At 43.4% G+C, this 23,446-nt stretch overlaps 1 protein-coding gene across 1 annotated transcript; it reads right to left on the bottom strand.

The window, feature by feature from the left end:
* Positions 1–2,563: 2,563 nt before the first annotated feature.
* SLC10A2 (solute carrier family 10 member 2) lies at positions 2,564–22,759 on the bottom strand. The gene is made up of 6 exons (XM_043892068.1): positions 22,201–22,759; positions 14,181–14,299; positions 9,427–9,515; positions 7,879–8,054; positions 5,374–5,531; positions 2,564–2,872 (listed from the first exon to the last, which is right to left on the bottom strand). Exons 1-6 carry the CDS (start codon positions 22,575–22,577, stop codon positions 2,718–2,720), a joined length of 1,074 nt encoding a protein of 357 aa, XP_043748003.1. The 5' UTR covers positions 22,578–22,759; the 3' UTR covers positions 2,564–2,717.
* Between the last annotated feature and the right edge of the window lie 687 nt (positions 22,760–23,446).

Consider the following 23,446-nt stretch of genomic DNA (forward strand, 5'->3'; position numbering starts at 1 on the left):
GAGCTTTGGGAAAGTGTATGCACGAAAGCTGAAGAAATGGGACCTGTTTCCCCATCCATGCCTGCATACTCCTGGGACAATTGCATGTACTGGAGCATCCATACCACAGCCTGAAGACCTTTGTTCTAAGCTAATGTGGTTCTTGAGAAGTAAAAGTTTAAGAGGCAATGAGATGCCAGATATTCCCAGAAAGGTAATTTGTTCCCTTCTGGAAGAGAGTGAGAGTTTCCTAGTGGAGAACACAGTGGTGTCTTTGAGCGGTCAAGTGAAGGTCATAACCTGAATTTCTTCAAGTCTTGTTGACGAGAGAGATTTTAATGCACCAGGACCGTAAATGAAGTATCTCTGTCTGTCTCTGTACATTTTTCATAGAAAGTGGTAGTGGTGGTGGTCTTATTTATGTGTGTGCTCAGTCGTGTCTGACTCTTTGTGACCCCATGGACTATAGCCCGCCAGGCTCCTCTGTCCATGGGATTTCTCAAGCAAGAATCCTGGAGTGAGATGCCATTTCCTCCTCCAGGGGATCTGCCCGACCAGGGGATGGAACTCGGGTCTCCCACCTCTCCTGCATGGGCAGGTGGATTCTTTAACACTGAGCGACCTGACTTTTACTATTATTTAAAATCAGGCATTGTCACCCTGTTTTTAAGAATCTTTGGTTAATATTCCTCCAGTATGATTTTCTTGCGGACCACCTCAATATGTATCAGTGGGAGAACTAATTACTAGAGTATTTAATTAAGAGTTTCTTTCAGGCACTTTTCGAGAAACAATTGAACATTTGAAAAACTTCACCTTATTGTTTCTGGAACTGAACACTGAAGACAGTGGTTGAAAAGATCCAAATAGACCAGCCCAGTCATTACAAAAATTATTTTCATTTATTCAAGCCTTTAAAATAAAATATTCATTTAATAGGGTACTCACAGAGGCAATAAAATACATAATTTAATCAGGCTTTCAAACTCATTTAAAAATAGAGAGCTTTCATTTGAGAAAGCTCAGCTATTTTTCTTCCCTCTAGCACATTAGAAAAAAAGACCTGCAACTCACAAGATACTACGTTGTGTAAGAGAGCCAAATTCTGTTTGACTTACATATCTTGATGAACAGGGAGGAAAAACTCTGCTTGCTGCAGCTGCTGGCATCCAGGCCCTTGACTCTGGGCATTTTGAAATTATGATATGAATTCATGGCGTGTCTTTAATGCACCTGCCTGCTTCCCATTTGATGAGACAAGTGTAGGAAGAACTTGACAGACAGACTGACAAATCTTCCTTTTGCACCATTTGGAACAATAGTCTTTGACCCTCCCTAATAGGAAGATTGGTAAAACCGCTCCCCTACTAGCCTTTAAATAAATCCCTAGTTCCTTTTAATATGTTTGCCTAACGATAGAAGCATACAGAGGACTCATTCAATTGTAAATGTGAACCCGGTATAACGAAGCATAAATGGGATGCATTTAAAAGCGGAGTCCCTCCCTGTTGATACTGGAAGAGCTAAGATCTGATCCTGTAATTCATGATCCTGTAATGTTGAGGCACCAGCTTGACCTGAACTCATACCAACCAAATGCAAAAGGCCCTTGGAAACCAAGAGGTCCGAAAGGGAATGGACGAGGCAGTGAAAAATGGCCAAATATTGGGTTGGCCAAAAACTTCATTTGGGTTTTTCTGTAACATCTTACGGAAAAACCCAAGCGAATTTTTTGGTCAACCCAATAGAAAATGGAACTAGTCCACTCTGAACTGAATTGAGAACGGATCGCTGCAGAGTGAAGGAAAGGAGATTAAATTAGCCTGGTGATGGAGACCCGAGTGTCGGCCAGCTGTTCCACCTTTGCCTTGAAACCTCGCTGCCACTGTCCAAATCCCTTTCGCTTCCTCTTGTTAGACCTGTTTACAGCAGCCCAGCGACTCAGCTGGTGATGACCTTCCCGCTTCTGGGCCCTTGGGTTTGTCCTCCTCTCCCTCAAACACTGTGTGATACCTTACTCATTTCCCTCCTGGCTCCCTGGCTTCATTCTTATTGCTACTTACTCCTGTGTATCGCATTGACTCTGGTCTCACATGTCAAGCAAGTTTCTGGTTTCTTTGCTTTTCCTTGTATTTGCCATGATCTCCCACTGAATGGAGTTCACCCACCAGAGCAGTCTTGTCCCTTCCAATATGTCTCCTCCTCTCTGTGCCTGCTGCCCCCTCTCTGCTCCAGGATGTGGAGCATCCTGTGAACCAGCTAGCTTTCATAGTAACCAGAGTCATACAGGCAAGTCTCCAGGGCTTGAAGAGCTCTGCCAAATTCAAACCATTGAATTTGAAGAATTCTGTTTTTCCTACAAAAAATCAAGTGAGCATCATTGGACTCCCAAGGCCGAGTGACAGATGTACAAAATCCCTATTGAGTTATGGGCTGGATTCTAATTTGGTTATTAAATTCTTGGTGTGTCCTATGTTGGGTTTAGTCTGCTGTTCAAGGATATTTCAGGGCCATATTCAAAACCAGTGTATACATATGTGTGTGTATATATATATACATATACATATATATACATGTGTACAAATATTTGTTATATTAAATATTTGGACCACCAGTTGCTTGGTAGCAAAACCAATACACGAATTCAATTCAAATTTAAATTTTCACTGTAACTTTTTTTCTGCCAAATATCCTATCCAAACAAATAATTAAGTATTGTTAGAGCTGAAGCATATTCTTTAGGATTCTTTTTGGTTCACCGGTGTTTGCTTTTCGTCTCGTTGAAATCCTTCATTGACCTGTTGGAACGATGAATCAGGCACTGGTTCGTTGTCTCTGCCCTCCGGAAATTCCACATTGTTTTTTCTATAATATTTCTTGTATACCACGTACACTAGAAAACAATACATAGAAGATGAAGCAAATTTCATAATAATCAGCTGCCAACTTACACTGGACAGGCATTATAATTGGTGACTCAAAAAGCAGTTGGCATTTTCTGTGGGCGGGAGGTAACTAGTGAGTTCGACCCCCACTCTGAGTTCCATGGATCACTCATGGTAAGAGGGGCAATTGCACTTCAGAGGGACCTAGCCCACAGTTAGGGGCTATGTGCTCCCCTGATTTCGGCAGGCATCAGTTAGGTTGCTGGTGCTTGCCAATAACAACCACAGCAAGCACGTATTCTGTCCCTACCACCTCCCAGCTATGCACAGGTCCTCAACAAATAAGCTAAGGTGCATTGTCAAGACCCTGGTCTGCTGGTCTGTGTTGGAGGATTTGAGCTGGAATAACTGTCTCCCCCAGCCTTCACTCACTTCTTCCCATGATGGTGGGGCCTTGGCTGATGGGTGATCAGCCTTCCTGTCTTCCATGAAGCTGCTAGTCTCTCATAGCAGCCATTTCTCAGCACATTTTTGAGATCAGCTTGCACCTGGACAGACTAGCCCGTGGTTGATGTATCTATGTGCTAAATGCACCCCTGGGAAGCAATGAAAAGGGGTGGTATTAACAAGCCCATCTGGTCATTGTTGCCAGCTGTATTTTCTAATTAAGCCTTATCAACTGAATACAATAAACATGCTATTTTGTTATCTAAGTATCGATTTTTTCCCCTTCTACTTCTTATTTGGTTCCAAAGTCAACAGGGGAAGAGAAGGTATTATTTATTGGCACCCTCAGATTCTAGTACCTCACACTTAAAATTGATGTAATAGTGCTATCTATCTCATAGGGCAATTGTGAGATAAAATGCTCAAGTGTGTAGTGCAACCTTGGGAGAGGACCAAGAGATCAGTAAATGCCAACTCTGTGATGACACACAGCTGAGAAAGACAACAGCCTGCTTCCAAGGTCTTAATATGTCGAGATCAATATCTCCATGGTTGGTTCCCACACTTCTAATATATTAGTTTTGAAGCCACTGAGCTATTGACTCTATTGAATTGAGCTTGTGTTTAATTAAAATATTCTACTTTTATCATAAACTGTTTTGAGCCAGGAATCCTCACCTTAACACCAATTTTATTTAACCAAACTATTTAACCTCCTTCCTTCTTTCCTTCCTTCTTCCTGTCCTTCTTTCCTTTTGTTGGTCCAAAAAACATTTAGACTTATAATCCTTTCATCAAAATATGTTTCTCAGCACTGCATGTCCTTAGGAGAAGCGCCTCCTTGTTTATATTCTTGCTGCTAAAACTGTAGCAAAATATAAGACCAATGCTATTACCCACTTTTCCATTATTCCTTCAGCTTATCTATTAACCCCTTTTGAATTAGTTATTTAACTAGTAAATCTATGTGATTGTTCTATCACCAGTCTACTTTCTCTGGTTTGTCTGGTAGATGCCACTAGTAGTTATTTGGAAAAATCCCACAGTGCACCAAATTGGGTGCATCTCCAACAAAGAGGAAAACAAGGTAATTAGGCCATGGAACCCTCTGTCCTGAACCGGTGGTAACCCAGTGGAACGTTTCTAATGGATCCAGAGGGTCCTATCCTAGGAAGGAAAACTGTCTTCGAGAATGACATTCAAGACCACAGTGAGGAGAATGATTAACTCCCAGGGGCCAGTTGAATACCTATTGGAGCTAAGTGAAAAAGCAAAACTGTACCTCTGGTCATTGTATCACTTAAGAGTCATGTTAATTTTTCATCTGCCTTCACTATGCTGTTCCTGTTAAAATGCCATGAAGCTTAAAGGTGAAGTGTCTTTATTAAAAATAAACAAAACCAGATTTTGAAAATAAAGGTCAAATATCACCAGTCATTAGAAAACAAATGTTGAGAAAAGTTTCAAGCGGGTGAAGGATGGCAAGTGGCAGGGGTTAATGGATCAAAGCTATATGCTACGTTAGAATAAAATAAAAAATCAGAATTTCTATTCCTCGTACTTGAAATAAAGAATGAGTGTGCTTCAACTGTTTCAATTGTATGGCTACTAAAATATATATAAACAAATATATTTATACAAATAATATATGTACCCATATATGTCTTCCAATATAACTTAGCCTGATAAATGTCTCTTGTTATACCAATTTTCTGATAAATATTCTGTGTGTGTGTGTGTGTGTGTGTGTGAGTGTGTGTGTGTATGCTCAGTCACTCATTGTATCTGTCTTTTGCCACCCCGTGGACTGTAACCCGCCAGTCCATGGAATTTCTCAGGCCAGAACACTGGAATGGGTTGCCATTCCCTACTCCAGGGAATCATTTTTCTCAGTACATCATCTTGATATGCTTAATATCAAGTCATGATAATATTATGTGTGACTTTTCCCACCCACTTATCTCACTGCCAGAAATAGGGAATTTAAAAATGCCATGCTGGCAACTTGAGGATTCCTCCAAGAAGCGCATCCCCGTGAACTGTGACTGTGAGTGTTCCTTACCTGCTAAGAACAATGCTGCCGCAATGATCTGGAAGATGCTGTAGATGAGCGGGAAGGTGAATATGAGGTTGAGCTCCTCGGGGGTGAAGGAGAGCTGGACGATGGTGGAGCACAGCTGGGTATTCTGCATCCCTGTTTCCAGAGCAACGGTTCGGCACCTGAAGGAGAGGCCCAGAGAACCCGTGTTTTCACCGGTTTGTTCTGGGTGGTGTTCTGCGTTGTTGTTGTGTAACAGTAGAAGCAGATATGAGCACAGAAAATTTACAATTACCAAGAAGATGGCGGAGGGCAGGGAGAGTAAACTAGGAGTTTGGGGTTAACAGATACACACGACTATATATAAAGGAGGTAACCAACAAGGGGACCTACTATACAGGGGACTATATTCAGTATCATGTGTGTGCATGCGTGCTTTAGTCGTTTCAGTCGTGTCCGGCTCTGCGACCCATGGGCTGTAGCCCATCAGGCTCGTCTGTTCATGGGATCTTCCAGGCAAGAATACTGGAGTGGGTTGCCTTGCCCTCGTCCAGGGGATCTTCTAGACCCAGGGATGGAACCTGTGTCTCCTGCGTCACCTGCACTGCAGGTGGATTCTTTACTCACTGAGCCACCTGGGAAACCTTCAGTATCTTCTAACAATCTACAATGGAAAAGAAGTTGAAAAACAATATGCATGTGTATATAATAATCACTTTGCTATACACTGGAAAGTAACACAACACTATATTCTAAAAAAAAAATTACTCCAGAAAAAAAATGGAGATATGAGAACAAGTACATATATATGTATGTATATCTGTTTTAATGCATTTATTCACATAGTTTTATTTATATTAGACAAACATGTAACTTATTAATATAGTATTAGATAATATAGATATTTTCTCTTTTTCTCTACATAGACATAGACGAAATCTTACTCTAGTCACCCTAATGATTGCTATAATAATCAGAAAATGGATATGACCCTCTATAAAACCTCCATGACAACCTAGAGTGGTGGGATAGGGAGGGAGGTGGGGAGGATGTATAAGTGGGAGGGGCCATCAGCCTGTGGCTGATTCATGGTGATGGATGGCACAAACCATCACTAATTGTAAAGTAATTATCCTCCAAATAAAAATAAAATAAAATTAAAAAAACAAACCTCTATAAATGTTAAGAAGTCTTGTGTAAACAAAATCTGCTGCTACTGTTTTCTCCTCTTTACATGAAAAAAATTGAGGTTTATAATATTTCTGGTCCAGAGGAACAAGGAACACCAGTTAGCTTATTTTGCCCTTTGAGCAGTAGAAGATATCTTGTCATCTAATTCTATAGTGAACATATGTATATAATTTATTTATGTTATATTTAATATGTTGGATAATATTCATTTATAAGTAATATATACTTATTCAACATAATACTGAATAAATTTTATATACATAAAAATTATAAAATAAAATTATATTCCAATGTGCTGGTTGGAGATGAAATATCCTTCCTTGTAGCAGGCCGACATGTGCTGAAACCTGTGTGGATCATGAGTTCATCCCGCTTCTGGCTAGAGGAGCCCTTGTAGGTCACAAGGCCAATGTGGATGCTTTTGTGGAAGTGATTTTGTTTGGAGAGTAAGAGTATGTGATCGCAGAAGAGTACAACACGCACCGTATGGGGAGGGTCCAGGAGGATTTGAACAACAAGAGGCAGTCAGTGTTGTCTTTCTGGGGAATAGGCATAATTTAGGAATGAATGCATCTACTCAGTATGATGTATTCAGAAACAGGGTGAATGTTATGACAGGTGAGAAATTTTGAATTTGCCTTGTATTTGCAGCTGTTCTAGGTTGAACTGAGTGTTCCTAGATGCATATACTAAAGGTCCTAACCCTCAAGACCTCAGATTGTGACACTGTTTGGAAATAAGGTCACTAAAGATAGAATTATTAATAGTGAAGACAGATGATTTGGATGTACCCTAGTTCAATATGACCAGTGTTTTTATAAAAAGGGGGGGTTTGAATGTGGAGACATCCATAGAAAGAAAGCAATGTGAGGAGAAACAGGAAGATGCATCTATCAGCCAAGGGGAGGGACCTGAACAGACTCCCCTTTATTCCTCATAAAGGACAGATCCTGCTGACACCCAGATTCTGAACATCTATCCTCTAGAACTGGGAGACAAATTTCTGCTGTTGAAGCCTCTCAGTTTTTGGTACTTTGAGCAGCCCTAGCAAACGAGTTGGGCTTCCCAGGTGGCTCAGTGGTAAAGAATCTGCCTGCTGATGCAGGGGATGCAGGTTTGATCCCTGGATCGGGAAGATCTCTTGGAGTAGGAAATGGCAACCCACTCCAGTATTCTTATCTGAGAAATTTCATGGAGAGAGGAGCCTGACAGGCTGCAGTCCATGGGGTTGCAAAGAGGTGGACACGACTGAGCGTGTGTGCACACACCCACACAGAGCAGAATACAATGGCTGTTACAGAAGGAAATTCCTAGTCTGATTTACTAAAAACACCATACCTGTGCCAGGACTGACCGGCTATTCTAGCCAGAAAAAACCCTAAGGAGTAGCCAGCTATGGGAAATATGGTTCCTATGATCCAGAGTTTGGGCTCTATGATCCAGGCGCTCTGGTAGAGCACGCCTCCAACCACGGCTATGAGCACTATGAGCACGGCGCCTGTGATGGATCCAATCTGGAAGAAAGACACAACAGTACAACAATCGTGAGTCAAAGCAAACGCAAGTACTCTTTCGGGAGAAGAAGCCTAAGGCGCTCTGTCCTTCTGGGAAAATGAGAACAGTGACCCCTCTGTGTACCCCTTGCCCGATGGTCACGGCAGACCGGTGGGAAATGCTGGTGCTTGCCCCACGCTTCCAGTTATAGGAAGATTAACAGGACACGGAGTGCTGTTAATCTCAATTAGCCCGAAGAAGATGTTCTACTTGCAAATCATCCCTGTCACAGGGAAGGAGAACTCACTCCATGAAGAATCAGAAGACCTGGCTTCCAAAGTCACCTCCCCCTGCCTGCCTTCCTTAGGTCAGTCATGAAACCTCTCCGAGTCATAGCTTTTTCATCTAGGATTGAAGATGAAATCCTGCCCTAGTCACCTTTTATGCTTGTCTTGGTAATGAGAAAATGGAGACGAAACTCCATGAAAGTTAAAAAGGCATGGGCGAACCAAACCAGCATTACTGCTTTCTCCTTTTCACATTAGAAAAAAGAAATGGAGATGATAACTTTCTTGTGTGTGAGAGGAAAAGAAGAACACTAAATGGCTTATTTTACCCATGGGAAGTGGAATCTGTCCATATCTATACATCTTTTTTTTTTCCTTTTGAGCTTTTTATTTTGTATTGGGATATAGCCAGGTAACAATGTTGTGATAGTTTCAGATGAACAGTGAAGGGACTCAGCCATACATACAGTCCATGTCTATATATCTGTATCATCTATCTCCGTCTCTTCTGGTTTGAATATAGTTGGTAAAAGGGAATGAATGGTTACTTATTATATATATCATCACTTGTATGTGTGTGTATATATATATGTATCGTTTTCTATCTATATATGTGTGTAATATACACATATTATATATTTAATATTTTTTATATCTATATATATGCACTTACCAATACACACACACACACACATATATTTATATAAATATAAAATCTATCAATTGCCAGGCACTGGATTGGCCATACGGACACAGGGATGAGAAAGACATGACCTATTTTCCAAGACAGCTGTCTAGATATATTTTATAATACAAACCCACATAGCAGAGGTAAAATAAAGTGCTGTGGGTGTACAGAGTAGAAAAAAGTCAAGAGGTGACATTTGAATGGGGTGAACTGGGAATCCCAAAGTGTGGATAGAAACTTGCCATGAGGACAGGGAAGGGCATTCCAGAAGAGTGGGCTGCGTGTCTACTAATGAAGGTCCCTTAGAAGGGGCTTTCTGATCCAGTGAGAAAACCAGCTCTGTCGGTGGTCTCTGCAGTGCACACTTTGGGGCACTTGAGTGTGCTGCCCTTGCCATGAGTGACATGGGACTCTTACCTTAAGGATGATCTTGGCTTTCTGGGGCCACTTGTGGTTAACATACATTCCAAGGGAGACGGGAACAACAAGAGCCACCAGAGATATACCTGAAGGTGACAGAGAGCAATGTGATCGACGGAACGCAGCGCAGGCAAGGTGAAAACAAGAGTAAGCGGTCTCCAAAAGGTTTAGCAGAGAGATCAGACTCCTTCCTTAAATACACGAAATAATCGAAAAACAAACAGCCTCCCCCAAACTCTACTTCTTCACCTACTTCAGTAAATAATTCATTTCTGGTGGAAAAATCGATTATATTGATGATATAAATCCTTTTCCTAAATCCTAGATTAATTTTTTTTAGACTTCCTTATACTGTCAATTGATATCTTTTAGTTTCAACTTGTCAGAATCTTGGCTTATTTGGCTTTGGAGTCTATATCCTAGTGAAAAATATCTTTTCAAAGTGTGTGTGTGTGTATGTGTGTATTTTTGGGGTTTACAAAGATGATATTTAACATCTGTTACTTCATAGTAGTAGAAATATAAGAAAAAAGTTCAGGATTCTGCAGGCATTCTGTGGCTAATGACTTTGAGTTAAGATTGACTAGGGTGATTCAAACCTGCAGCAGAGAGGTGAGACAATAGGCTGAAAAAGCATGCTTTAAATTTTCCATGAGATAGTATATTTGGCGACCTTTCAAGTAATTATAATTCTTCGCAGGAACGTGCTCACCCATCCAGATAAAAGAGTCATACTTCAATTTCTCCGTGTTAAATTTACTGCTGTTCTTGCAACATGTGGTTTGTTTCTCCTTATTATTTAACACGCATTTGTCCAATGGCTGCTTTTATATATTATACCACCAAACAACTTGTAACTTTTCTCGCAGGCTGTTTCTTTTTCAAACATCCCTTTGAAGCACTAGGAGAAAGTGGAGTCGAATAATGAAATTCTGAGAGTGGGTGTTGCTTGGTACTGAAGTGGATTGAACTAGGACTGGGAAATGGATTCTAGATTCCAGGGCTGTAAATGTCAATTTAAAACGAATATAATAGTGATGAAAACGTAATGTCTTTGCAGCCTTCTGGCCCTCCTGGCAGTATAAGGGTCTGCAATGACTTTTTCCCAGAAATTACACAATGGGATTAAGTGTACCAAGAGTAGGAAAAGAAAAAAAAAATACGGATGAAAGAATAAGGAGAAAATGGTGGAATAAAGGAAATGAAAAAGGGTCATCGATGGACATACTGGTAAAAGCTCCTGGAAAAATCCCCTTTGGGTGTCCTTGCATCCTGCTCTTGGGAGGATCATTCTTCCTCTGGGTCTCCAGACTGTTCCCTAAAGGGGAGTTTGTCTGCCTTAAAGGAAAACCACACTGATGCGTATCAACCGTCCTGTAGTGTCTTCCATCTGGGGGCCGATGCTGTGATTGGAATGTGAGTGTGACTGGGCTTTGGTGATGCATTTGTCATGTGTCAGGTCTGTGCAAAGGCAGCCCAGCTCCGTGTTCGGCCCCTCCTTGCCGGGTCTTTATCTTCTGGGGGCAGCCGGAGGCTGCAGGATACACACACAAGCAGGACCAGCTGCTGATGTCGATGGCAGAGTTGCATTTCCTCTCTTGATCCATACGAGACCGCAGAAAGTTTGAAAGTTGACGCGAAGTTGGCTGGAAAAGACACCCTTTGCCCTTTGTCTCTCTCAGAGTGTAGGACTCCCGCCTGGAGAGGTGGGTTGTTGTCATCGTTTGCTCCCCAGCAGCCTGGATCTTGTGTACCTTATTCCCCGTGTGCCTGAGCTCTCTGTGGCAAATACCTATCTATTTAGATGTGAAAGCATCTGCTTACATTCGTGCCATTAGAACCATAACTGGATCTTTAATCAAGTTTATGTGGCAGGTAGAGGAGGGAAGAAGGGAGAAAGAAAAATAAGAGAAGGAAAGAGAATGGGGAACAGAGTCACGTGGCGGAACCTGGAGTCAGACAGACTCAGAGCAGGACCTTATTCACAAGCTGTGAGAACTGTGAGTTCTTTATGCCTCTGAGTCTTGGTTTCCCCGTCTGTGGGATGGGTAGCATTCTGTCCAACGGTGCTGATGTGAGAATCCAATGGTGGAGTGGATACACGGTTCCTGGTCCTAGACTTCTTCAAATGCTTTGAGGGAGGAGGAGAAACAGCAACTTGCTGCAGTGTTTGAGGTGTTACCGGCTGTGCAAGCCGTCTTGGGCTCTGTTGAGCTCTCATCCTCTGAAGGGACGCAGGGAGTGTTTGCTGAGTCATCAGAACGTCGGCTGCGCCTGTGGGAGCTGGGCACAAAGGCCCTGCCCACGGAGCAGGCTGAGAGCAGATCCGAGGGCTACTCCCAGCTCCCCGGTCATCTTGGACAAATTAAACATATGCCCTGGGCCTAAATTGCCTCGTTGAAAAAGTAGTGATAACATCTTGCTAATTAATCAGGTTGTGTGTTTTCCACATTAAAGGATAACAAGAAGGTTAGGTTGGAAAACATGCCTGGGCAAAATGGTGAATAAGCGGAGTTAATATCTTTGTTTGGCAGGCTCTCATGGAAAATTTTTTTAATCTTTTCCTCTCTGTTTCTCTCCACTTCTATTTTCTTTTTTTTTCCCTTCATGTCTTGTATGATGACGTCTTTCTCCTTTGAGGTACTGATGATTCTTACTTTCTTTTCCTTGCTATCAATCATTCACACTGTAGTTAGAATTTTCCCATATTGCCATGGGGGCATTTTCCAGAAGGGAATGAATATTAAGAGGAGGATACTTTCAGACTTAACTTTTTCTTAAACAACAAGTGATTTAGAATTAAAAATTCTCATTCAGCAGACAGGTTCTGCGAGAAGTGTGCACCACTCAACAAATTGCACTCTTTAGGACGGTGTCCCTCCCAGGCAGCACACTGGGGGTTGGGCAGCGTGAGGCCCAGGCAGGTGGTTGTGCAGAGTCACCTAAGGCCTGCTTACAGTAGATGACATCTGGCAGGAAGGAGTTCCCTGGGGTCAGTAGAAGGACCACAGGAGGGGAAACCCCATACTGAACAGGCGTGCCAAAAAGAACCACTTTTTTGTGGGTGGAGGAGGGGTTGTCTAATGGCCATGGTAGGAATAAAGAGAAAGTAGAGACCATCTGAAGATACTACAATACAGATTGTCCCTAGGGGACGTGCCAAAGTTTGTTCTGATTCAGTTGTGTAGACCTGAATCACGCTTTTTTTTTTTTTTAAATCACAGAACCAGTCTTTCTTAGAAATGGAAGCCATCCGGGACAGCTTTCCATGCCAACAGGAACCCTTTTTACAACCAACCATCTTTCTGAGGCACCGTTCAGTCTTTGCTCACGTGCATCCTTCCATGGGACCCCCACACCTCCTTGTGGCAGCCCATTAGGGAGACACATGTCTCCCAGGTCAGGAGAGAAAAGACTATTAGCATACCAGCGATGGGTCCTGAGGTACTAGCTCACCCACATCTCAGCCGCGATGATCCTGGTTCTGGCAGATACCTGCTTTGCGTAAACCAGGAACTATCCTGTCCTGCCCTTGACCCCATGTTCCACCAGCGACCTAATCTCCCACCATTATTTGTTCCCCTACAAACAGAGAAAGGCCCTTTGGGTGTGGAGGTGACCATCTGGGAGCTGAGATGAGTGGACACAAGAGTTACAGCTCGCATATTTGACTCCTGGGACCTGAATCCAAGCTGGGTCGGTAGATCACCTTCTGAATCAAGACATGGTCGCCAGGGGACAGTTATAAACAGTGTGTTTCACCTAAAGGCTTCTCATGGCTGTTGCTTACTGGATGCCCTATTTTGAAATCATTAGTGGAATGTTTTTTCGGATTTCTTTAACTTGAGCGTTTGGGAGCAAACTCAATCCCCCTGGATTAGTTGTGCTCTGGATTATGGGAAGGACAGAACCTCCTGTGGCTCCAGTCTCCTCAGGTCCAGACGGCTGTGCCCAGGGGTCCCTCCCGTCAGCCCCTCTCCCTGCTGATTTCAGTGGAGGACAAAATTGACCCTCCCATGGGCTCAAGGCTTGGAATTCAGATTCTGCTAATCCTCATTCAAACGCAGGCAAGACTTGTCCTAGAGTTCTTTGTTGTTGTTCAGGCACTAAGCTGTGTCTGGTTCTTTGCAGACCCCATGGACTGCAGCACACCAGGCTTCCCTGTCCTTCAGTATCTCCAGGAGGTTGCTCAAAGTCATGTCCATTGAGTTGGTGATGCCATCCAACCATCTCATCCTCTGTGACCACTTCTCCTGCCTTCAGTCTTTCCCAGCATCAAGGTCTTTTCAAATGAGTCTGTTCTTCACATCAGGTGGCCAGAGTATTGGAGTTTCAGCTTCAGCATCAGTCCTTCTAATGAACACTCAGGACTGATTTCCTTTAGGATGGACTGGTTGGATCTCCTTGCAGTCCAAGGGACTCTCAAGAGTCTTCTCCAACACCACAGTTCAAAAGCATCATTTCTTTGGCACTCAGCTTTCTTTATGGGTCCAACTCTCATATCCATACATGATTACTGGGAAAACCATAGCTTTGACTATATGGACCTTTTTCGGCAAAGTGATGCCTCTGCTTTTTAATATGCCGCCTAGGTTTGTCCTAACTTTTCTTCCAAGGAGCAAGCCTGCACAGACTATAAAGGGTGTGAGAGGTGAGGTCTACCTGAGGCTGAGCCTGGCCTGAGAAGCTAGCCAGGGGCAAGCAGAGGGGAGCCTGGCCAGGCTCAGTGTCTGGACCGATGAGTGACTTACCTATGTTATCGTAGGGAATCACGATCATCCCCGAGTCAACCCACATTTTGGTGTAGATTAACAGGCACAGTGGCATCATCCCCAGGGCGAGCAGCGTGGAGCAGGTGGTCATGCTGATGCTGGAAGGAAACGGGCAAGTTGACATGGCTACCTGGGCTTTCCAGGGGAGAGGTGGTTTCCTTTCTCAACCCATGATCAGAAAGTCCTGCCGAAGACTCTCTCCAAGCTGCACCATCTGGTCTGATGGATGGAAATATACATGTCCTGTGCAGGCCACACCAGGGACAAGATGGTGAGATCTCTACTGAATCCCTTTCTATTTTGTCTCCCTCCCCATTGCTTCCCGGGCCTCCCCTAGTGGTTCAGACATTAAAGAACCTGCCTGCAATGCGGGAGACTTGGGTTTGATTCCTGGGTCGGGAAGATCCCCTGGAGAAGGAAATGGCAACCCACTCCAGTATTCTTGCCTGGAGAATCCCATGGAGAGGAACCTGGCGGGTTGCAGTCCATGGGGTTCACAAAGAGTCAGACACAACTGAGCAACTAACACTCACTTTCCATTGCTTCTCAAGCATCAGAGAAGATATTTCGTGACAACTTAAATTCATTGTTAAACGAGGTACACGGTGCTTGGACATGCCACCCTGAGAGCCTCCAATCAGAGAACAGCAAACATATTTACAACTGCCAAGACGTCACGGGCTTTAGCGTGCCTGTCCAGGTCAAGATGAGATGGGTCTCCAAAGCCCCTGAGGGAGAACGCATGCCCAAGGGAAGAAGTCTCAGTGTCTTTCCTTAAAGCAGACAAATTATTCCTTGACTCCCCCAAAGCTTGAGAAAAGGAGAGGAAACTGACTTCAAAAACCAAAGAAACCAGGAGAGCAGGCAGGGTGGACCTCGTTTCTACTTCTGCTAAGAAATTTAGCAAATGGAGTTCAGCAGAACCAGGGTCTGGGACTTCCTTGGTGGTTCAGTGGATAAGAATTCATCTGCCAACGTGGGGGACATGGGTTCATTCCCTGGTCCTGGAAGATCCCATAGGCCATGGAGCAACTGAGCCCAGATGCCACAACTGCTGACCTGAGCTCTAGAGCCTGGGAGCCCCAGCTACTGAGCCCGTGGAGCACAATGACTGAGGCCCAAGCACCTACGGCCTGAGCTCTGCAAAGACAGAGGCCCCGCAAGGAGAAGCCGGAGCACTGTAACGAAGAGTAACCCCCGCTCGCTGCAACTAGAAAAGACTGCACAAGGCCACGAAGACCCAGGGCAGCCAAAAATACAGAATAAATAAGTAAGTAAAACTATATATATAAAAACTTAAAAGAGAGCCAAGGTCTGGGAGTCTCCTCCCAAGAGCGTCGGCGTGTGAATGAGTGGGCCTGGCTGAGTAGGAGGACTTCGGCTCTGGAGGTGGAGGGTGTGCAATGATGCTTCTGCAGCACCACTGCGGTGGATGGAGGAGGGCTTTCGGGTTAAGGGGGTCTTCCAGTCTCTGCGAGGTACTCAGGGCATGGTAGTGGTGGTGCACAGTCTCTTCCCAGGAAATGGGGCCCTTGGACGGCTGGGCCCGACTCTGGCTGGCTCGGAAGTAGGGGTGGCCACCTCCGTGACTCTTAGCTTACTTGACTTCTCTTGGCCAGTTTCCTTCTCTGTGAAATGAAGATCATAATCGTTACCACCTCACAGGCTGAGGGACCCGGTGTGTCCAGCGCTTAGAATGATTCAAGGAGCTCGTTAAAAGCCAGTTAGCCCTAACACTGTCTGGCCACTGGGTATGTGTGCGTGTGTGTGTGTGTGTGTGTGTGTGTGTGTGTGTGTGTGTGTGTGTGCTGTGTTGTGTTTTGGCACAGAGAGACTTTTCTGAAAGGCCCTCTAATAGTTGTAGCACTGAGACTATTTGAATAGTAATTTCTTAAAGGGATTATACGTGGACTTTAAGGAAAATATTAAATTGTTTACACCATCAGCTCCCCCCTCCAAAAAAAAACCCCCCAGTTTTTGCAAAATAAAGAATACGGCAATGTTTAGGAGGGGGCTTAACTTGCCTGATAATCTTTTTTTTTAAACAACAGAATGAACTCATTTAAAATATGTTTAAAGGATTTAGAAAAGAAAAATCTGTCTTAGTACAGCTAAAATAGTGTAACAGTAACCAGTGCTGAGGATGAACATAAAGTACTTCCAAGAGGTTCAGTCTATTATGGTGACAGGTTGCCTTGACTTAGATACACAAGAGGATGCTAAAGGCAGAGTTCTATGCCAGAATAATAAGTTAATTTGTCATAAACAGTTCTTGATCCTACTTATAAGTAAAATCCTGGAGTTCATAGATAATTTATCCCCTTCTCTCTTCCTTTGTCATTCTCTTTTTTATCTTTTATTTTAAAAAATAAGTTAGGATAGATTTAAAGTTCTCCCCATAATAAAATTACTTTTATTCCAGTACACTCAATATGCTTTTCAGAGTGGCGATGACGAGAGTGGGATGGAGAAGGGGGCAGTGTTCATTACCTAGATCACAGCAAAGAGAAAGGTGAGTACTTTTTGTTTTCAACTATGAGAACGGCTTTTGGGAGGAAGTCTGTTTCTCTCCTTATTGTTCTTTGAAATTTCTTTGTGAAAGCTTCAATTCTGACTCACTGCTAAGACAATTTGTGAAGTTGTATCATGGTTTTGAGTTTGGCAAGAGCAGTTTCACAGAGGCCATGAGAAGGGCCAAGACAGGAGCTGGAGAAGGGGACAGTTTAGATTTAGTGGCTACCTGGAGCATTAAACACTGCAGGGGGCATGAGAATAGATGGCTTGAACTACTCGAAATGAGATGAAAACCAACTCAGATAAACAATTTTAAGGAGCAATGTAGGAGGATAAATTAACAAAAGGAAAAAATCATTTTATATAAAAAATCAGAAGTTCTGCAAAGAGCAAGGAGGAGAAGAGGACGACAGAGGACGAGATGGTTGGATGGCATCACCACCTCAGTGGACATGAGTTTGAGTGAGCTCCGGGAGATGGTGAAGGACAGGGAAGCCGGGCGTGCTGCAGTCCATGGGGTCGCAAAGAGTCGGACACAACTGAGTGACCGAACAACGGCAACAACGAACAGCAAAGAGGCCAACGATGGAAACACTCTACCGTGCATTTGCATTTATGTTGGAATAAGAGAAAACAGAAGATAAGAAAAAAAACAAATCTCTCAGTTTAAATTCTTGTCTTAGCCCTATTCACTGCCAGGGAGAATTTTTTCCCTTCTTGTTTTCTTTTGGGAATTAAAAGAAAGCAATAAATGAGAATCCAGTGAATGTTGAGGAATTTGGTGAAGTCAGTGATGAAAAATGCAAAAGACTGTAATCAGAAATGAAACACCAAGTTTGAAACAGCAAAAGAAGAGAATATAGGTGAGGCTGGACAGTGGAAGTGATGACACAGAATCAGCATTGGACGGAGGTTCAGAGTCTGGATAGGGATAAATGGGTAGATCTGGATTCTGATTTGGACTCTCACATACATTGACTGTTACCTCTGTCAAGGTTTGGAGCCTTAATTTTATCATTTATCAAATGTAGAAAGCAGTAGTATTAATACTAACCTCAGGGGATTAGTAGGTTAGTAGAGGATTAAAATACACTGGTTTGATGGCATCACCAAATCGATGGACATGAGTTTGAGCAAACTCTGGGTGTTGGTGATGGACAGGGAGACCTGGCATGCTGCAGTCCATGGGGTCGCAGAGTCGGACACAACTGAGTGACTGAACAGAACTGAACTGAACTTATACCGTGAGTGGCTCCTAATAGCATCTACTAAGTGTTTGCCAGTAAATAAAAGGAATTGCTGCAAAAAGAGGCAAGGCTCAGTTCCTTTGAGGGGAAAAATAAAGGGAAATTCATTTAGTGTTGAATTAATTCTTAAATGAGAGCTGGATATATATGTGGTTGAAATGGGAGGAATTTCTTTGACTTTGTGATAAGCCCGAGGGTCAATTTAGAACAACTAAAATAAACAGTGAACACAAAGCTGGAAGATGAAAAATATAATGACACCTGGATAAAGAATGAAGGAGGTGGTAGGAAAATCTAGAAACTTTTCCTACTTTTCTCGAAAATTTCCTACTTTCCTAGCAAATAATAGAAACAAGTGTAGACTGTGCATAGCAATAAAGGAATTAGGGGGAACGGGAGAAAGGGTGCACAGGCAGCAATTCCCCAAAGAAGTGAGGAAAAAGAAAACGGGAAGGAAAAATCCTTGGGTTGTGTGGTGGTGGTTTACTCGCTAAGTCTTGTCTGGCTCTTGGGACCCCGTGGACTGTAGCCCCCAGGCTCCTCTGTCCATGGGATTCTCCAGGCAGGAATACTGGAGTGGGTAGCCATGCCCTTCTCCAGGGGATCTTCCTGGCCCAGGGATCGAACCTCCATCTCCTGCATTGCAGGCGGTTTCCTGCATTGCAGGTGGATTCTTTAAGGACTGAGGCACCAGGGAAGCCCGTGCGGTGTGTGCTCAGCCATTGTTAAAGAAAGGGGAGATTCAAAAACGGGGAGACTTTGCGTGTAGAGCAGACATAGGGGGTGGGGGTCTCTGTGTTCATTCCCAGAACCGTGGGCCTGGGCCTCTGACAAATTCACCTGAAAACACTTCTGTTTCTCCCCGAAACATTTTGTGCCTAATGCACCCATGACAGTGCTAGAACAGGTGAAAACACCTGTTTCCGGATCAGATTCCCACGACAACTTGCTAGGCTGGAGTGAAGGAGCTGAAACACTACTTGCTGTATGTCAGTGAGCAAGGATTCCATTAGCAAGGTCTCTATTTTGTCGTGTGTGTGTGTGTGTGTGTGTGTGTGTGTGAAGTCACCAGAGACTGCAAATTGATGACTTCCCTGGTAGCTCAGACAGTAAAGTGTCTGCCTACAATGCAGGCGACCTGGGTTCGATCCCTGGGTCAGGAAGATCCTCTGGAGAAGGCAATGGCAGCCCACTCCAGTATTCTTGCTGGGAAAACCCCATGGACGGAGAAGCATGGTAGGCTATAGTCCATGGGGTTGCAAAGGGTCGGACACAACTGAGTGACTTCCCTTTCACTTTCTCAGGTTTTGGAAGAGACGATGGGGTGAGAGAGAGAGAATTTGATTTCCCCCCGGAACCACACCCAGGAAAGTGAAAGCCAAATGATATTGATTTGCTCCTGTTCTGTGCCATCTGCTCAACTAGTGTAGGTACCTGTTCATATAATCAGTCACATCTCGGCTGCCATTGCTAGAATTTAAGTGGAAATTAAATTCTGTCCCCAGAGGACAGAACTGGAAATATAAAGGTTAGATAGAATTGTATCCACACACATGATCATGAGACTTTAGTTATACACTGCTCACAAGGAAAGAATAAAAGATGTTGGCAAACCGTTTCCCAATAGCTGAAATGTGACTTTCTTAATTTGCTCTAAAGAAAATCTATTTTTCTGAAGTTAGAAAATATATTTAGAAATATATTTTTCTAAAATATATTTTCTAAAGAAAAAAATATTTCAACAGTTTTTCCTCTAACAGATGCAATGCATAATGCAATTCATCGCCTTCATTGTGGTATAATTTAACCTCCTTTCAAGGATTATTATTCCTGATACCCTATTACTTGTTCCACTAAAATGCAGTGGTGTCTTCTGGGTGATGGCTTCATACAGCTGTCTGTCCCTAAAAGATCTGAGGGCTTCCCCGGTGGCTCAGACAGTAAAGAATCTGCCTGCAATGCAGGAGACCTGGGTTTGATCCCTGGGTTGGGATCCCCTGGAGAAGGGAATGGCTACCCACCCCAGTAGTCTTGCTTGGAGAATTCCATGGACAGAGGAGCCTGGGGGCTACAGTCCATGAGGTCACAAAAAAGAAGAACTGCTGTATTTTGTGAGTTGTCTTCTTCACCTTGGAGGCATTTTAATCTTTAAATTGAGGTCAGGATTTTGGGGCCACTTGCTGCCATGAGACACAATTCTGCCCCTCTAATACCTTGCCCCCCCACCCCCAACTTCTTGTTTCTCATCCTCTGTGCTGGGTGAAAGCCCAGCAAAGCTTGAGAATTGGGCAAGTAAGTAGGTCCTGTGTGAAGAACGTCTATGAGATCAAGGAGGATTTACTTTGGGTGTGCCACGTCTTTCACTGGGTCTTGTTTGAGTTCCAGAGAGCTGAAATTGCTAGAGAGGTAAGATGATAGCACTGGGTGGTTATTGGTGTTGTTCACAAGACAAGGGAATCGGTGGAGTGCACACTATTCAGGATGAAAATTAACAATTTTCAACACCACAGGCCTATAAGCGGATTTCTCCTGACTCGCTAAAGGATTCATCTACGCTGATTCAGCTGGGGATTTTCCACTGTGATTTCAAATTCTACTTCTGGCTCTCTTATTTCTTAATATTTGTATTTCTTACAGGAATTGTTATGCAAGGGAAGCAAGATTATATAATCATCTCCTGTTTCCAGAGAAATAAGATTTCCTTTTAGCCACAGGAAAGTGTGAGTTAGAACCTTTAGATAAGGTTTTTTACTGTTTCAGCCCCCAGAAGGGAATCTACCCCCAAAGCTGATCAACTCAGCACTAGACACACTTTTCTGTCTTACAGATGATCGCACGTGTGACCTTACATGGTGATACAGGCTCTTTCATTTCGTTGAAAAATTGCATTACGTAATATTACATAAAAGCTGTTTGGTGGCAAAGTCCTGTCTTCAATTCACTTCACCCCCCTCATCTCGCTTGTAGATTCCCACCTCTGTGCCTCCATCCTGGTCAAACTAAGCTGAAATGTAAGGAGGCCTGATTGCTATATGGCGGTTCACAGATTAACTAAACCTGAATAACACTTGCCATCCTTTGCTCCTCACAGGACTTTCATTAGGGGAAAAAAAAATCTGTTACAGGGAAGAGATGGTACTTCCTTATGTGAGGGAGATGTAAGGTGAAGCTACACGGTTGGTGTGGTTTTTCTAAAGCTTCTGGAGAAATCGGCACCAGCAGAGTGAGGTGGTGGGCTCCCGCGTGTCCACTAGGTGCTGAGTCAATCCGGAATCCAGTTTGACAGTTGGCGGTGGTTACATTTCCACACTGTGAGCGTCTCTCTTCTGAGTGTTGTTGCTGAGGTGGTGAACACAGCTGCTTACTGTTCAGTATTTAATAAGCACACATCACACTGATACCCGGCTGGTTTGCAGAAATGCACACCTTTCACCGGAAATGAGGAATGGTGAGGGAAGGAAAATCGTATTTGTCTATTTAACTTGTAGCATTAAAATTCTTGGTCCCCTCCCATTAATGCTTCACCTTATTCCGATTAGTTTTTTTTATTTTTTCCCCCAGTGCTAGTTCAGACTAGCATAGGATAAAATGGACAAACATTGCAATTAAGATTACTCTGTGGGAAGCAGAGAAACCATCCTCTGTTTATTTTATAGGAAGGTAAGCATAATTAAAAAAAACTGTAGTCTTTTTTTAAATTTAAATTCAATTAAATTAATAATAGAAGTGAAGCAAATGTACATTTTAAAAAATTTTATTTTAGGTTTTATCCCAAGAGAAAGCTTGTCCAAAAAAACTGGCTGTATTTGGTTGTGGTCTCATCCTAGCCTCTAATGTTTAATGGACAATCTGATTTCATGTTTGCATTCAGGACTCCTCATCACCTCAAAGAAAGTTTTTTTTTTCTTCCTGATACCAAGGAAAACTTTCTCAGGTGTAGCTTCTAGGTTGGAAAGAATTTATTTTTTGGAAAAACTTTGACTCTTTTCCCAAAGAGAAACAGCAGTTATCCAGCTCCTCGTTAACTGAATTAGATTCAAAAACCCAAACACAGAATAGAACCCTTAGATTCACACAGCACGGCAGCCGTGCAGGAAGGCGAGGAAAGGCATCTCGTCTCTTGTCTCAGCTGGACCCCAGATCCATGGCAGAGCAGATGGGCATTCACGATGCCACAGGCTACTGAGAAGGTTAATTCAGTGCCATTAATGCGGTATTGGGAGGTTTACGGATCTTACCTCAGGTCCATGTCGCCATCCACCCAATAGGCCAAGATGTTGGAGGAAGTCCCTCCCGGACAGCATCCCATGATGAGGACCACTACAGCTTGGATGGGGATGATGTCAAAGGCCACGGAGAGGATGAATCCTGTGAGGGGCATGATCCCAAACTGACAGAGGAAGCCAATGCAGATGCCCCATGGCCGCTTTATGTGCCCCAGGAATTTCTTGAGTTCCACATTGCATCCCATGGAGAACATCACCAGAGCCAACAGGATGGTCAGGACGGCGCTCAGGACCGCACTTAGAACGGCGTTGAAGTTGCTTTCTGGCACCAGACAGGATGTGCCATTGCAAACTGTTGCATTGGCCAAACAGACCATTGAGTTATCCATTGCTGGCCGTTCTGCTCAAACGCTCACTGAAGTCCACAGCAGTTCCAGTCCACTGCTCCTACAAGACAACACCGTCTACTCCAACCGCATCCAACTTTTAAACCCTTTTCAAACATGTGTCACCTGGTGTCTCCTTCCAAAGCCACCTCAGAGAGGCAATAAAAACAATAAATGCTAGAATGTCAGTTTCGAGAGGTAACCTTACAACACAGCACAAATTATGAATCATAAAAGCCCTGCCAAATTATTGGCCCAGACAGAGAATTCTAATTAATCATTTATTAGCATGATAACGAACTGTGCATTATAAAAAGAGCCATGTTAATGTTTAATGCTGGGAAGCTTTGTTAAATAATCTCAGTTAAGTGACACTTAAAATCAGCTCGGACTATTACGGAACGTTGTGGGGGCATGTCTCATCTCTGTGCAATATGGGAGAACTGGGTCCTGAGAAGTCCAGTGCCTTGTGACAAATCATATTACTGATCAGTATCAGACTTTGAGCTAGAACCCAGACCACCAAGCTCCTTGACGAATAGTTTTCCTTCCACATTGATCTGTCTGTGTGTATTGGTCTACAGAGCTCATGGAAGGAATATTTAAGTTTGAGAAACTTGTAGGGCCTTGTTGCACACCTATGGGAAAGTAACACAGAGAAGGGTAGGATGTTTTCTGTGTTGTTTGGTGGGAAGGCTGGCCAGGACAGCCCCATCAGCTATCTACACATAATTATGTATGCATCACCATGGTAACAAAGGGCTTCATGGCTAGAGAGATAATACAATTATCTGGAGGGATGAACCTCAGAGGAGTAGGTCAAAGTGATGGGTGTCAGGAACCGGAATTAAATTTTTTTGGGGGGGATAGGG

The sequence above is a fragment of the Cervus elaphus genome, chromosome 30 (assembly GCF_910594005.1).
Source record: "Cervus elaphus chromosome 30, mCerEla1.1, whole genome shotgun sequence".
Lineage (NCBI taxonomy): Eukaryota > Metazoa > Chordata > Mammalia > Artiodactyla > Cervidae > Cervus > Cervus elaphus.

Excerpts from the sequence above, each read along its gene's own strand:
- SLC10A2 (XM_043892068.1), bottom strand. The coding sequence starts at position 22,577 with ATGGATAACTCAATGGTCTGTTTGGCCAATGCAACAGTTTGCAATGGC. Across the intron at positions 9,516-14,180 it reads GATTCCCTACGATAACATAG|GTATATCTCTGGTGGCTCTT; the intron begins GTAAGTCACTCA and ends TGTCACCTTCAG. Across the intron at positions 5,532-7,878 it reads GCCGGTCAGTCCTGGCACAG|GTGCCGAACCGTTGCTCTGG; the intron begins GTATGGTGTTTT and ends CCTCTCCTTCAG.